Genomic DNA, 17798 nt, shown 5'->3' on the forward strand with positions numbered 1-17798 from the left:
CTTCAAATGCAGAATTCTCAATCTTCCAGCCACGGAGAAACAATGCAGCCTGCAGCAAATCTTGAAATCGATTGTACAAGTTCTAATCCCCCTTTTTTATTTTCTTTTTTTTTGCAATAGGTAAGATATTGCCAGAATTTTTAAAACTTGAACTAACATAATCAATAGTATGTGATTTAGCAATAGTGTTGATACTACTGGTGTTGCAAAAATGTCTCCTAAAGTTTGCATAATAACCAGCTAGCCCCAGCTGTCTGTCTTATAATACCCATTGTCCACATACCTCAGGAGTAAAGCCAGTGTCTTGTTATCAGGAGGTCGCTGGTTCGATTCCTCTTGTCCGCATGTCAAAGTGTCCTTGGGCAAGATACTGAACCCCAAACTGCATCTGATGTGGTGGTTGCAAGGCAGTGTATGAATGTATGTATGAATAACTGTAAGTCTCTTTGGACAAAAGCATCTGATAAATGCGCTAAAATATAATTTAAATATATATTAGGAGGCGACAGTCTGATAGCCTGCCATAGTTTCACCTGGGAAACATGTGAGTGGTGGGTCCTTTACGTTCAGCATGCTCTCAGTGCCCAAGACTGAACACAATTAACTCTCAAAATGTCGAGAAAATAAATATTCTTGCACGCCACTGTATCCCCTGTCTTCAAACCGACCTCCGTGGGTCTGGGAGGCTTGCTAAATGTGTGCAAAAATTGTCGAGTGTTTTTATAACTACCTGCCTCCCTTTTCTCCTTCTGTAAAATATTTGTTGATGACTCATCTTCATCCGTGGGGTGGTTACATAAATGCATCCAATCAGATGTGATATTGGGTCCTTGCTGCTAGCAATCATCATATAAAAACAGCTCCAACCATTAGCTAGTGGGCAGGTAGAGAGAGCAAGCACCTAGTGGGTGAGAGTTTCAATTTCGGCTTGTAAAACTGTAAAAAACAAGACTGCAGTCCAGTTCGAAGTTGTTCATTTTACCCATATTTTCCTTCTCTCGGTCTCACAACACACGTGCAGAACTCTGTCACATTTCTCTCACTGTGACTTAAAAAAAAATACAGTGGCTACGCTGAAGTAAGCATCAGGTAATCCCAACCACCTGGACCTTTCTTTTTCAACTGATTTGATTTTGCACTGTTAAACCTCTGTGAATCAAATCAAGCCAGCACTTTCATAATCCCCCCCCCCCAAAAAAAAAAAAAAAATTACATGATAACATGTGAAAGCAAACTGCATGAGAGAGGAAAGAGATAACAGACTGTCTAAGTGTCAGGGATTTGTCAGCATTTCAACAGACAGCCCCTGCTTTCTTTCACTCTCAGTGTCTCTCTACCAAATCTGTCTCTGCTCACACAGGGCAAATCACCACCAGACAATTTTCCAACTCAGTGCGCGAGTGCATGTGCTTATGTGTGCACATGTGTTTGTGTATGTCGGCTATGAGGAGATCGGAGAAAAGGGGCCTTTTGCTCGCCGCCTCGGTTACACTGTGACTGGTAAACTCAGATTGGAATGACTTATAAAAGTTCAGTCCCTTAAGCATGAAAATCTTTTAAACATCACAGTATAGAACTCCCATCCCTGTCCTCCACAAATAAACCTATCAAGCGGAACAAATTACATTGTAGTCAACCATTATCCAAAGCATTTGGTTGGATTACGAAGGGATATGCTTGCGACTTATGGCTATCTAACAACCTTTTTGGAAATACAGGCCGGCAGAGCGTTTGACGGGATGAGACAGAGTTGTAAAAAAAGTACTTGGTGGAAGAAAACAACAGCATGAATGAGATGTAAAAAGTAAGAACTGCAAGTTGGCTTAACAAATCAGTGAACCCATTCTTTGGAAATGAATGCAAGTTAATAGCCGCAAATGCTGGAGCAGCACTGTACTGTTGCTGAAGCTATAAGGACACAAATAAAGAGGAAAGTGGATAAGAGTGACATATATACTTACTGAATGGTTATTTCATGCGTATTATGAGTTTCTCATTACCAGGAACCCATTCTTTATCACAACAGTTCAACAGTCATATTAAGATAATGGATATACAGAAAGTAAGACAAATAGTGTACTAGTGCTTTATGTTTCATTACTTGCATAGTTAATAAACTGCTGCAAGAATACAATATGCTCATGTAGGATGAGCTGCTGAAATTAATTCAAAGTAACACCTAGTTGTTATTACATGTATAGTATTATCATAAACACCACTCCTGCTAACACAAATAATAATTGTTGTAAGTCTGAAAAAGAAAATGTAACATAAATTAGAAGTCGAAATGAGACACCATATTAATCGGACTCACATTTCAGTGCATGTCACTCCTGGGAGTTGCTAATTAAAAATCAATGCTTAAATGCAGTTTCATCAGCACACTCCATTTCACAGGCCACGTGCAGGTAGTTTGCTTCAATTTTTAATTACACCTTGCATGCTAATATGGAATATAAACCAAACACTTACCAGTAGGGACACCTTTTCATTTCACGCTGGGATGCTCTCTTGTGTTTATGAAACGAGCGAGCAAGTGTGCCGGTGCGTTAAACAAGGATGATGTGTGTCTCCTCGGCGTCAGAGCTTAATAAGCTGTTTACCAAATCTGCAAAATATCTGCTAACTGGTGATGCCATTGGCAAATAAGTGAGAACCAATTTGTCTAACTCAAACAAGACTGGCATTGAGTAATTGTCTTGGCAGAACACTCAGTTATTTTACCCCCTTTTTGTAATTATGAGTCACATTGTGCTATCTGCATGAAACCGAGTGAGACACCCAACAAAAGCCGAAATGGAACGAGCTACAGGAGTTCCAGGAAGTCTTTACACATTTAATACCATCGCGTGTCTGAGAATGCTTGCAGGGCCGCGCGACAAGAACGTACAAGACATTCTGGTCTATGTAAAACACAACGCGTCTGCTGATTCAGCTCTGACCAAAAAATAAATCTTCATCGGTTCTCCAGCTTCCAGTTTCATCAAACTGAGCCCTGTGCTATTTATCAGAGCTGACCTGAGTGATTGATTGGCTGCAGATGATAACTGGCCAGCGTTCGGTCACTTCCTCTGCGATCAAACACCATCTCCTGCACCTTCTCGATGTTTTGAATCACATTATCATCATCAGAAAAAAAATATTTTAAGAAGATAATACAATGGGCCAGTGTTTTTTTTTGTTAAGTGAAGAATGGCGGCGGCATCAGAGAATGTGATGACATAATGTAGTTTGCCAGCTGGATTGTGGTGCAGTCACTGGTAAGCAATATATATATATAACACTAAAGAGCTGTAACAACTGTTGGGGCAGGGGGGGAATTGACAGAAAATTGTTTATGCCGCACACCAATGTTTGGCTACCCCCCCCAGCCTTTTAATGCAAAGAGGATAAAAGACCTGCTGCAGTTACAGAATCAAGATACGTGGCTGAAGACTGTTAAATGCTGAAATGAACTGAAATGAAACAGTGCGACAACAATTAGCTGGAGGAGGCTTTGTGATGCTTTGAGACCGAAGGTGTAATGCATCTTCTGTCCATCTCCCCTGCTGATAAGCAAACTGATGGCAGTGTAATAATGACTTACCCTCTGCTGTACCACAATCATCTTCAAAGACTTCACAAGGAGAGATGTTAACACCGGGATCCTAAAATGTTTATTTAGAAGTGGCAGATTGCTTTCTGAGTGTAGCCTCGCACTCTTTGGTGTATTCCCTGATTCCTGTGTAAAGGTGATAGAGATTATTGATTAGTATTTTTAATAGCACAGACTATTCAGAGTATTCACACACAACAGAGGGGACATGAGGACACCTGTAAAAGCCCTAGAAAAGGACAAGACTAGAGCCATTACTTACGGTACAAGGTAGTACTTGATACAGCTACAGAAAGTCTGTAGAGATCGTGTTTGTTTAACACAGCCTCCTAAACTCTGAGGATTAATTGGAGCTGTTAAAATGATCAAGGCTGGTAAATTACCCCACTTAACTCGGAGCACTCAAAGAGGTTCCTTAACAACTTTTGACAATTTAAAGGGAATCCGCTTTGCTCTGGTTAAAGACTGATATGTGGATATAATTATGACTGTTCTTAGGGGCGATTATGTAAAATACACTCTAAAATCTATAGTATAATAGTTAAACAGTTACAATAATGAACTCTGATTTATTACTTTATCTGTACTTTAATGCACAGAAAACAAATGTGTACAGCTTTTGTCACATTCACAGAAATATTTATTCAAATGATCCCAAACATGCGACTCCTTTGGTTGCATGACACTGACCAGGACAGAAAACTGAGGACAGTATAATTTTCTACCAAAAAGGAAAAAAGGGGGGGTTTGCTCAGACCTTTAAAAAGAATGAAGCTTCTCCGATCAATAAACTCTTGGCAAACAGCGAAGTCACATTCATTAAGGCCTTTATAAAACACATATTTCTTCAACGGGTACTTCAAGGTCCTCCATTAAACTTGATTAATTAATTAACCTTGTGCTGGTTTTAAATGACCTGCCGGAGATGTACATAGTGATAATGATAGCCCATTCACTTAAAGCAAAAAAAGAAACAAACTGTGCCTTAAGAGGGCTGCTGGCAACACCTGGAGAAAGAATGTGATCTAAGCTGGAGGCGGAGGTGAGCGATTAGTGCACGAGCAATATGCCTCTGAGGGTACTGAGATTATAGCAAATGCCATACATTTTTTAGTTTTGCTTCGGATCTATAGTGCAAATAAAGAACTTGTATCATCTGGTCATCGCGTACTGTGCAGTTTGCACATTTTTAGGGTAACAAAAAGGTTAACATGTTTTTGAGTAATTTGACAGGATTAGGAAAATTGCCTCTCTACGGATTTGTTGCTTTCAATACAGGCCCAGTTGTTCAATTACCCAAATGAGAAACCATTTAGTCCTGGACTGGTGATGCCTACATGCACAGTTTAGTGCTTCAAATAGCTTAGCATGAATGTTGCAGATGGTGACAGCAAACTGCAATCTCAATCTGGAAATGACAAACATTAATATGAAAACCTTTCACGAGATCCCTCTATTTTTAGGACCTTATCATTACAATCTTTTAATTACAGATATATCATTAAGCATAATGTTTCATCTAAATAATAGCCATTTAAAATGTAGCATTCTGTGCAACAAAATACCTAATTATGAAATTGGAATAGTTGAATTGTATATATTCTGACCCCTACGCACTTTAAGACAAATAACGCTATTAAAAAACTTGAAATTAAATCTTTTCCTTACCTTAATTTAAAAAATTCAGAAACAATGAATATATAAATAATCACAGATATATCAAAAAGTTTAACTGTACACATCCCATACTTTACTGAAAAGTGGGCTGGAGAGTTCAAGTTTCCATAAATCAGTGCTTGTGCGTGCACTTTTTGAACTGAGATTCAAGGCGAGCACAGAGAAACTTGAGTGTGAAAACAGCCCTCCTTTCTCCAACTCTGCTCATATATTATTCTGCACTGTGTTGCTGGAACATCAACGTGGGAGAACAAAAATTTCAAGAACCTTTTTCTTCTAGTTTTCTTGTATATTTCTCCATGGGTCAGAATTTCTGATCCAAACTCCATCTGATGACCAACCATCGCCAAGACACATCATCAACCAACCGGGTACCATTATTGCTAACCAAGGTGCTACTGCGTGCTGAAGGCTTGGTTTGGTCAGTTGCGATTGTTTAATGCTGAATAAAAACAAAAGGACCATAATACATACAAACCCTCAGTTTGAAGTACACATCTGGAAAACCTCAGTTTGGAGGGTCATGCCTCCAAACACTTTGCCTGTACCTGTTCTGATAAGAATCGGGACACCCTACCCCTAGAGGTAAACCTGCAAAATGCAGGGGTAGGGCCGAAGGGGGGAACTGGGACTCTGTGTTGTATGAGACAGATTTTGATGCCCTATATGACATCATCAACAACATGGTCAGGTGATAATGCGGCTCTTGACATAATGAACGTGAAAATGTCACCAAAATCCTTTTAGTAATTTGCTAATATTACTTATTTTATGACTTAAAGTGCACTGAAGTTTGAAGTAGTTCTTGTGAAGTGTGAACGTGCAATCAGGTTAAAAGCTGTTAAATTCAAGGTGTGCATTGTCAAAACACTGCTCGGCTAAGTGCTGGATTTATGGCGGACTCTGAAGGTCGGGATTTTTAAACAACAGCACTTCCTGCTGCTTTCCCTGAACTCTGCTGTCATTATTCTCCAAAATGCATCAGCATGTGTGACAGATACCTAAATCGAAATAATCCCGGCAACAAGGGGGATGACAACACTTCTCAGCAGAAACGGCTGTGCTTGAACGATAACTGAGTCATACTATGGCAGGAAGCACAGGGCTTAAATCCTCTGACTTCCTGTCCAAGTTTGACACCTGAAGAAGGGAGAGAGGAGAGATGACACACGACCCTGTCAACCCGGCTTCATGGGGTAGAACGGCTTGTGAAACCAGGAGAAATTACGCAAAGTATCCACCGACAGTCGCACACACACACACACACACACACACACACACACACACACACACTAGTACTGTACATATATGCATGTGAATCATTCACCTGCTATGTGAGGACTTATTTTTATTTTTAGAAAAAAAAATAGGCAATGTACAATCCTCTTAGACTCAATCAAGCAGGAAGGACAGGCAGGCCTGCTCAGCCATGCAAGCATAAACGAAGGTCATCTTAGTAAAAACGCACGCTGAATAGAACCGAGAATAACTCAACGTTTTTCAGAGTTCAAAAACAGGATACCCAAGAGTGCCTGTAAGACTAGCAAACTCAACCAATAAACAGGAAATTGAATGCTACTATTGAGAACTTTTTACTGTATTCATCAAAACAAGACGCGGCGAGGGAACAGCGTTGCCTTAGGCCAAACGTTAGCATGTTCACAACAACAGCGCTAACTTTACATGCTCGACACAAGCTCAAGAGCTTTCCAAGTTTTATTCAACCACATAATGTACATCAGTAAATATTCATATTCATCTATTTTGAAGCTTTTGACGTGTCTTAAAAAGAGGGACTGCTAATAAGTGGCTAATATAAATCTGGATATAGGGACATTCAGTGTCATCACACCAAACACAGACACTCAGTTACGACTAGTCAGCGTTTACTGCCAGACTTTACTAGCAAAGTATAACTGGTATAATGTATAAATGTATAGTTAAGTCTGTATAGTACGTAGCTGGAATCTTAGTTCTGCAGTGTTACAAAGGTGATGTTATACGGTAATATGTTACTTTAAGCAGTGACAGTTATATAATGTGCCCCAACCGGATAGGTGCTATGTTCAGCAATACACTATCAGCCATAAGTAATCATTAATTAGTGGTTTTTGTCAGTGTACAGTCCCGTTGCATGTTGTCCTCGTCTTTAACGTTCCATGTGACCTGCAGAAATCATTCTTTCTTCTAAACTGTAATCACAGTTCAACCCCAAGCTTCACCTCCATTCAGATGCAAACCTTGTGAACCCAATCTGTCTTTTTTTTCAACCCCCCTTTTTTTTTCAGGTCAGTTTCTTTTTGATGTATGGCCACTGCCACTTATACCAGAGGACTCGAGGGTGTTTCACAGTGTGTTTACTTTCCTGCTCCAGAGCGCATGCAGCCTGTGTAACTGTAACTCCGATAGCAGGTAGTACCGTTTGGGGATTTGGGACAAAGCCTCTGCAGGCTCACCGTACGTGCATGTTAATGTGCACATGCAGACTTGCAAATAAACCCACATGGAAAGTATATGCACATGTATGTTATCGACAAAGAGGCATACATACACGGGAGCGGAGGTGTAGGTGTGTGTGTGTGTGTGTGTGTGTCGGCGTGTGGTGCGTCGGCCTTGTTGCTCGTGGCAGTGATGGATGCTGCAGATAATGGTTTGGGCTTCCTACAACACACACGTAAATCAAACTATAGCCAGGAGCTGGACTCTCATCGCCTACACATACACAAATACATTATAGCGTAGATTTTACTAAACAGCACGATGCATTGCACGTTAAAAATAGATGGTGTTGTTTAATTCAGGCAGTGTATTTGCTACTCAAACATGCTTACTGCTGTAGCTATGGTAATATGGAATAGTATTAATTTAATTCCAGCACTGAATCCAGGTTTGGAGAGCCTGAAATGTCTGCTGCTGCTTTCTATAATGCTTTAAAAATGTTTAAAAGAAACTGGACACAGTAAAAAGAGCTCCTTAATGCTACACTGCAGCGGATCATGACTCTTGGAGTTTGTACCTCTACTTTGTAACAGTGTTTGGCTGCACCTGCTGCAGAGTTAAGTCCTGTTCTTTTGAGTAGACCTTTGCATTTCTCAGCACCGACACTGCATCGTTATAGAAGAACCCATGGGCAACGTATTCACAGCGCACAGTATCTACTCCTTCACTTACATCATTGGCTGAACAACTGTTTGGGCTGTGGGGTCTTTGAGGTTGGAGTCCATGATTTTGGGGGTTACACCTATCAGTTCGAGCCAAAGTGTTGGGATTTGTGTGAAGAAGCGCTGCCTGAGAAGTTTAACACAGGGCGTCAAATTCACAGCTCTGGGGGGGAACCGATCACAGGAACATTCGCAGATCTTCCAATATAATCTGAAAGAATATAAAGCTCGTACTTCTAAAGCTATTCCTAACGACTGTACAATGTGCCAAGTGCAGCTTCAAGTGAGGGATCTATTAAATGTGCTACCAGACACATTGAGGGGCTCGGTATTACAGAGTGTGACTCTCCAGTTACAGTGTTTTTTTTGTTTTTTTTTTTCAAAGTCAAGACGTTGAACCATAAAAATATTACATTAACCCCCAAAGGACCAGCTTTAGAGATGGGTTTGTCCCCGTGTCAACAGCAAAATCTGAGCTTTGAGTGCAACGAATGGCCAAGAGTGTCATGACTCAAGCCCACACATGCAGAGAGCCCTGTGAGTCTGAAGTGTGAGAAAAAAGGAGCTTGTCAAGAAGTGTCAGAGGCTCACACCAACGCACCACACTTCCATGTTTGTACACTTGGTGCGAATCATGCACACAAGCTGAGCGCCGACTCCAAGATGCTTCACAGCCAACCATCATGTTAGTCACATGCCAAAATAACGATTACCTTATTACCACTCTGTTATCACCCCGCTTTCTCCAAGCGCTGGCCAACACATCCTACTCCGCTACTTTGTGTCTCCATCTACTCACACCTCACGGAGATGTTCACCTTTTTCATTTTTGGCTCAACAGCGCTATGTGAGCTTCTGACATGGACACGCTGACTCATTTCGACAGCACTGAATCACTGAGGATGCACGCCCACAACTAACTGTGACATTTAATGGTCACTCTCCATCTCCCGAACTCAATTGTACATACAAACACTCTCCTACACAGAGAACCATGCTGTGTGTTAAGCGGCCGGACCCAGATGGCAGCCACCTGGTGTGTGCTGATGGGCTCCTGCGATGGCTTCGGACAGGATATGGACACACACACAGATGGCGACCCACTGAGAGTGGCCGGGAGATGGACGTGCTGACTATTGATTTGCTCAGATCAATGATTCACAACCTGGTCATCTGACACTGGGAGAGTTGCACCCACTGAGCTGGCACAGTGGCTTGGCAAACATCACTGCATCTATGCAGGGGACAAGTCAACTAAGTCAACTAACTGTCATTTCTCTGATTATATTCTTAAATCCCTGGACACGTGGATTTGGATAGGTTTTATATCGCCCTCTCCTTACCTTCTTTGAACAAATCAGTCAGTGAGATATGCAAACAAAAATCCCCTGCTGACATAAAACACGTTTTTTTGTTTGTTTTTTTTTTTCTGTTTTGATGGCAGAATCAATGACTCATAGAGGCATATGGTCCTCAACTGTATGAACCCAAATCAAACAAGGTTTGTTTAAAATGTGTATACAACTATTAACCATCATGTGCATGTAGTCCAGACAAAAGGAGGGCAGCATATCACCAGGATTACCGCTAGCTGCTGCTAACAGTAGCTGCCGTGCCATGCAGCTTGCTATCCAGACTGGGAGCTCAGAGTGCTATTATGAGAAAGGACAGTTAGCCGATTAGCATGCTAATCTGCAGCAGAATGCATAGTCATCTTTGACATATAAAATCAAAACTGTTGTTTCTTTACATTCTGTTGATACTGACTTTGAAATGATTAAAACAAAAAATCTTACATATTGTGCCTTTAACTGAATAGTTCAGTGTCATTGCAGCCTCATGTGTTACATTACTACTTAAATACAGTTACAATACAGTTACAGTTTACAGGTTAAATACAGCCACACATCCACATATGCATATGGACGTCAGCCAGATACAGATACTGAAATACACTAAAAGCTTTTTTAAAAGTGACTAAGGAATTAAGAAAAGAACCTAAATTTAGCTCCAAGTCTGATGGACAAGCTATATACCCCGTAAATCTACCACATATTTTCAGGTTCATGACCTCTCTGGTCCCCCCGTGAGGAACCCTCTTCCTCTCACTGAGTCTGCAAGAGTGCCGAAGTCACAGTGGGAGAAAATGATGGGGCGGATATGTTAATTTGCCGAGGCAATTAGTGCTGAACACCCCGGAAGCCATTTAAGTTCCTTGGCTTATTAATTATGCACTTTGTACATACTAAAATATCCTCCAATGCTGAAAAAAAATTGGCTAATTAGCACCCCCCCAAAATATGTAATTTTTCTTCTTAAGACCTTTAAATAGGACAAGCGCTGCAAATAAAGTGTGTGAAACCACGCCAAGTTATCTTTTAACCCTGCTGTCATCACTCGCTCATCCTTCATTCCTACATCTTACCTACCTTTCATGGCTGTGTAACCTTCTCTAAAAGCATACACAGGCATTTAAAGAGTTTATTATTAATGTGCTGGCACAATGTGCTCTTCAAACTGTCAGCGTTAATCAGCACACTTCAGCACTGTTCAGAGGATGACGCGAACACACTGCACTTCCTTGTCAGGTGTTGAATTACTTTATCTCGGTGCCTATTTGCAGCCTCCAAGGAAGACCCGTTGTCACGGTTACCTTTGGAGCATCTCATTATTCATAAAGGTCATTCCGGGATGAAAAGTAAAGCTCAAGGAAGGAGCGATGAAGGGAATACTTTTGAGTGTCTTCTCTATTTAAATCATAACAAAACTCTGCTCTCCATTCTCATATGTCAAAGCTGAAAGTTCATCCATCTTTCAGAAACAAAGAACTTAAATCTCGGTGGGGTATTGCTCCTAATAAGTTTTATATTTCTTGAACACACAGTGCTCTGCCAGAATGAAAAGACTAATTTAGAATTTCACCTGCACCTGCATTTGCATGAGCTGTTTTTTTTTTTGTTTTTTTAATTCTTAACCTTCAGCAACACCAACAGATATGTGCAGCAGCTTGTTCCTGTCCAGCTAGTGAAGTCACTAGAGAAGAGAATCTCAACAATTGTTGCAGACCAAATACATTCAAAGGTAAGTGAATATATCTGTAAAGTTGCTATACACATTTAAATTGTGTTATTTCAATACTATGTGGATAGTATTGAAATGCTATCCACATAGTATTGAAATAAAACTATGTGGATAGGCTGTGCTGCAGTGAATTTGTAAGCCCAATGCTAGCGGCCCTTTGTGGCCCTGTGTTTGTCACAGCAGTGGTTTGCTGTGGCTTAATGCTAATGTCAGCATGCTAACAGGCTCAGAATGATAATGATGATGCGCCAATGTTTAGCAGGCACAATGTTTTACAGTCTAGGTGGACAGGGATGTTATTAGTTTTGCATTTCTGTTGCATAAAATTTGAATTCTGGATCTGTCTGGATTAAAAGTTGGGGACCAACAATCCTCATCCCTGGCCATGTCACTTGTGTAGCTAAACATTGCCTCATGCATGGGATGAGTATTTCATGGCCCTAGCTTGCATTAAGCACCCATATGGTATAGTATATACCTTGTATATGATTTTAACTTGTTTATCCAGTAAATATGCTGATTTCCCGTTCATATACTGAATATCCGCCGAGCATGAGTGGATGGTGTTGATACTGTGGCTGCTTCACAGGGAATACAGTGATGTAGTGGAGGATTATATTTGTGTTTCCAGAATTTACCCAAGACAAAGAGCACTGTGTAAACTCTGCAAAATGCCCTGGAGATTCTGAAAAAAAAAAAAAAAAAATGCTATTTCTAAATTTGAGATGTGGGTTTACCCTCCACTACACCCGTGAGTGGTAGTTAATGTGAGGAGAACTGGTCTTGTGGAACCAGGCTGTTTTGGGGTTGTTCCTTTTAGATAAAGGTGCAGGAAATGAATCCACTGGAGTCTGTTGCAACAGTGATGAATTCCCAGGATCTGGGGCTTCCTCATAGATGACAGTGACAAATACCTGCAGCTAGTTCCGTTAGCTTTTCCTCCATAATTCTAAACTGGGACCCATTGTTCTAAATTTAACTCAGAAACTAGTATGTGTTTAAGAACTGGGTTAGTAGTCCATGTGGATTTTGTCCAGGTTCATGTCTCAGATGAGTCGTGCATGTATTTGACATTCTTACATTTAAAGTCATCGACCCCGCTGTGAAAAATCTGCTCCGGTAAAAGGCCAAATATCTGCAGCTGAGCCCAAAAATATCTTACCAGCTCAAAAAGTTTACAGGTTCCAGCCATTCACATGGATCCTCCAGGAATTACACAGTTCTCTGCTTCTTGTTTAAATGTTGTCAGATACAGACAGGAAGTGCAGCTGTGTTTTTGAGCAGTATATTTCTTCTTGGACATTACTGCTGGGAGCGATGGCATTCACAGTGGAGCAAAATTATAAGGGACAATTATAAGGAGGTATGACACAAGGTCACCTCTGTTAAGTACAGTACATATCTATAGATGGTTCCTATTGGCTAACTCCAGGAGTTAGATCGACACCTTGTCTGTGTTCTCAAAACCACCTTATTTACAAAGGAGAGATCGGCTGTAAAACAGCGTTAAGCTCTCATCAAGCCATTGTGTAACAGCTGCAGATGTGTTCAAGTTGTCAGCGGGACGACCATCACATCACTTGAGTCTTAAGTTGTTATCGACTCCAGTCTGGGCAGCACTAATAGTCACAACTGCTCTAACTCAATCACTTGTTTCAGGTTTCATTTTCATATTGCAGCCAAGACAACAGAAATAGTGCAGTGTTTAATTCCTCACTCTGTATTCTAAAACTAACTATTGATCACAGGTCACACTGTGTTAGTGTGTTATTATTATATAAAACTTCACAGTGTGGCCACAGTTACTTTGATAAAGTAATCTGATTACTGATTACTCCTTTAGAATATCTGTCTATTTATCTATTTGTCATATTCTCAGATATCATACTCTGCAGACTGTGGTGCACATGTTTATGTTTTATTAAATAAAGATACTAGGAAGAGAAGACTCTCCGTATCTTTATTTTATCATCGGTAAAGCTTATTTCACGACAATACAACTTGAATTGGAGCTTTGGTGACACCTCCAGATACCGATGCTGTACATGTGGGTCATGTGCTGAAAGAAAAAAAAAAAAAGTTAACATGAGATGCTTTATGTTTTCTAGGTGTGCACTCATCCTGGCACATATCTGTCAGTAGCCGCTCCAGCTGACAGTGTTCATGGGTGGGGAGCCGGCGGGGGAGGTTCACAGGCTGACAACTGCAATCCAGCTGTTGTTGCGGATGCTAGATACGGACGCACAAATTAATTTTCTAAATGTGACAAACAGCTAAAATAACTGACTTCTGTAGGCCTAACTGTGACACACACCATCACTCAGAGAGAAACCGATAATACACAACCTGATTAAATGAACTTCGACACTAATCCAATCAAAGTGTCAATCCCGTGTTCGCGTTTCCGTTACATTTTGATTCCAATCTTTTCTTTCCGGCCTCCGCAAAGCTCACCCCACCCACACGAACAGCTCTGCGTGCCAAAGAATATTAGTTTTGTGTTTGCACATTCATCATTTAACTTTTTCAGAATTAAATGCATGAAGAGAAAACACTTGTGCTCAATGTACCAAGTCAGAGTGTGTTGATTGATTCACTAAGTCTCAGTACATACACTACATCTGCACCAGTATTATGCAGTGTTACACCACTTCATCTCATTTCTACAGAGGCTTCTACTCGTCCTTAGTGGTCTGAAATGTTGTGACTGACGTTGCGACACAGCTGGTGTTTGTTGTGGTCATTCAGTTTTCCTCTCAGAAATGGGTAAAAGAAACAAAAAAACTGGTTGGAGTGGTTATATGATTTTTTGTCAAAGGCAAAGGGTTTTTTTTTCTTTTTCATGGTCAACTGAGATGAGTGGATTATCATTTTCTGTTTCATGTAATAAAAAATTAAATCACTGAACAACAGAAATAAGAGAAGGGGCTGTTTTTTCAAGGCAGTGCTAACTTCTGAGGGATTTTTTTTTCAGTGGCAGTTGAAATATTGAAAAAGAAAACATAGATTCTGAGCATGATAGGCCTTGTTTTGCCATGTCTGAAAATCAGACAAGTGTTGTGTTCAAAAGACATTTTAACTAACTAACACAGTCCCACACTTTCTCAGAGTATAAATTTATTTATTCTATGTTATCCAATACAGAAAATGTAAGTCAAACCCTTTTAACCCCTTTTGCTTAACCCGTTTGAATAAAAACACCTCATATTTCAATTTTACAAATCCAATGATTCAATTTATATCATGTTTTTTTTTTTTATGTAATAGTTTTTCTTTAAATATATTTTATAAAAATAGTTATTTTATTCTTTGCTACTATTTCCCTCTATCTGCAGTGTTCTCCCAAGAGAGATCAATAAAGGAACATCTTATCTTATCTTAGTTTTTTTTTTTTTAAATCCCCATTTCTGTAAAGACAATTTGACAATCTTTCAAACTAGCCAGAAAGAATGGTAACTGACACACTGACTGATCTGGACCTGGATTAATAGGAGCTGTGCATCACCATAATATGTTTCAGTGACTCAACCACCAACAGACCAACTGCACCTGACCCTCAAAGTTCAGTCAGATTGGTGATGGTTCCGGTAAGAACTTAATTTGAATATTGTATTTTTCAGTTTAGTTGACATGCTGATGTATAAATCTTAAATATGTATGCGTGTGTTTGCTGGTTCACTCTTCCATCACTATACATAACCCCACTAAAGCCATAAAACCTGTTTATTACACCTCTTAACATGCCCAAGAGAGTTTCATCTTTTATGGTCTCAACAGATAAACAATTATCACATCAAGGCTTTGCAGAGTGTAATTTTCTGCATCTCCCATGTAGCTTTTTACCACAAATAGCTCTGACTAAACTAGGAATAAATGATCGAGCATGAGCTCTACATCCCTCCTACTGGTACACCTATCACATCCTGGTGTAATAACAGAATAAAAACTGGCTTCCTTTTTTTTCCCCCCTTTCCTAGCTGTGGGAATTTCTCTCTGCTGCCTTCTCCATTGGTCCAAAAGGTCATTGGGTCCTGTTTACTTACGTGAGGATCCATAATGCATGGTTTGTATCGTTTACTTGAGGGACTCCCTGTGCCACTCATGACTCCCCACTCTGTATGTGACAGGGAGGCCAAAGGAGAGAGGAGATAACCAAGTGTCAGGTCAGTCCTTGGGACAACTCTATGCATACATATAAGTGCACACACAAAAACTGTCCGAGCGCACAAGAGGAGAAAAGAGACACTTGAGGAGTAGATACGATAATCTCCCTGGTGTTTGGTTCCTCCACAGATAAACTCGTTTCCTCATAAGAATGAACCCTGACCTATTATGTAGAATCTCGGTGGGTGAATTGCCTTCCATACTGAATTATTAAGGTGCAAGTCCAACACAAACATGACTCATTTTTGTCCCTGCCCATAACATACAACCAACACGGGATCAGCATACAAAATGCCCACCACCATTTGGGATAATGTTTGATCGCAATATAAATGAAGGGCAGGAAAATACTAAAGAGGTCAGGTGTATTTTCCAAGTGGTCATATGGACAGTTCAGGGGTTGTCTCAGCATGTTACAAAGACATGAGGTCCCAGACCTTCACTTGGATGGGATTCAGTGGGATTTTGTGTGTATTGGTGTGCCCTTGCATGCGTACGCGTCATTCATGTGTGCATGCTGGCGGCGTGTGTCCATGTGTCAGGGGACCCTGGCACCTGCTGATGAAGAAATCAAGTCAGAGAGCGCTCCCGCGTCCACAAGCTGCCCTCCAACCCCAGGAGCCTCTCTCACCAGTCTGTCATATTGGCTGCTGGTCACCACACAATGCCCACAGTCTGATTAGAAATGTGTCTGTCTGTCTGTCTGTCTCTGGTGAGGTCACTCACACCAACTGAGAACCAGTTCCAGAATCATGCTCCCCCCCTTTTTTGTTCTTTACCTTTCTCCTTGCTTCATGGAGTGAGGGAGTGTGTGTGTACAGTAATGACTATTTCTTAGTTGCCGTTTTCTTTTCAAGTTTCTTTTGTGTTTCCACATTATGCTACATATAACGTATGTTCTCCGCAGGTAATACAAATCATGACAAAGGGAGTCATTTTTCCAATCATCCATATCATGTCAAAGTCAAACAAAACCATCAGCAGAAAACACAAACTTGCTCATAAGTCCAACATCTAGAATGCTACGAGCACCTCTCTCACAGCACACATGTTGATTCGTCATAGTGGGAACACAACAGGTGTTAATGATAACATTATCAATAGCTCTGGTTATTTCAAATGCACCAGTGAGACAATCAATTTGATTATTTTTACACCCGTGCTTCTCCTACTCTGACATATCAAAATGTTCTCTTTGAAAAGCAGCTTGGAATAACACTGGACTCACATTAACCTCCCTGTTCCTCCTCTTCTATCCATTTTCTGTACAAGCTTTCTGTGCTTGAACACATGTGAGTAGGTTCGCCTGTAAACACATTAGCTTAGGAATATTCACCATCCTGCATAAGCGCATTCTCAACTGAAACACTGAAAGTCCTGACACTAGATGTTACACTGAGATTAGGATGAGGAAGATGAAGTGAACCCAGAGGGGAAAGAAGGACTGAGATCCTTTCAAAGTAGTTAATGTAGAAATACTCTGTCAACAGTAAAAGTCATGCAAATTATTTTGTACTTTTACTGAAAAAAAAGTACATGAGTTAGTGGGGGGTTCTGATGTTCAATATTTGCATTATGCATGATTGAAAAAAATAGATTAAATAAAGAAGAGCACACGTTTGAGAGTAACGGATGTGATGTTATTGGATCTCTTCAGTGCTATAGCTGTTAAAAGTGCTTCAGTGCTTCATATAATTTATCTGCTGGGTAGGTTGTGAATTTCCTGGAATCCTTGTTTCATTTCTGTCTTGTTTCTAAAACTACGTAAACAAGTGGTCTGCTAACTTGATCTCTCGAGGGGAGGGGTCTTACTCGGTGTCACGGTGTGTTAGACCATGGATTTAATTTACACCGGAATATCCCTTTAAGATCCCACCTAACAGCTAAATGAACACAGGCCAGGCACTGTTAACCTGAGAGCTTTAATGTGTAAATTTAGTCATTATTTATTTATTTCTTATTGCTGCTCACTGCTGGCTCCGGCCACCCATGCCAACCTGCGGCACAAACAGTGGATGCTGTATGTGTTGTTTTGTTGTTGTTGTTTCTATGTGACTTGAGGCTGCACATTGAATTGCCTTGCATGGACAAATCAAGTTGTTTGATTGATTGATTGATTG

General features: G+C 40.5%; 1 protein-coding gene across 2 annotated transcripts in view; it reads right to left on the bottom strand.

Moving 5' to 3' along the window:
* Positions 1-17798, bottom strand: part of LOC119018624 — an 89686-nt gene that overhangs the window by 37290 nt on the left and 34598 nt on the right. The window contains exon 3 of one of the 2 annotated variants that reach the window (XM_037096437.1): positions 3587-3721. In XM_037096437.1, coding sequence (XP_036952332.1) covers positions 3587-3721 — 135 coding nt within the window. Of the gene's footprint in view, positions 1-3586; positions 3722-13441; positions 13574-17798 lie in introns of those variants that run through there. The other variant, XR_005074800.1, reaches the window with a different exon arrangement.

Source organism: Acanthopagrus latus, chromosome 4 (genome assembly GCF_904848185.1).
Source record: "Acanthopagrus latus isolate v.2019 chromosome 4, fAcaLat1.1, whole genome shotgun sequence".
NCBI lineage: Eukaryota > Metazoa > Chordata > Actinopteri > Spariformes > Sparidae > Acanthopagrus > Acanthopagrus latus.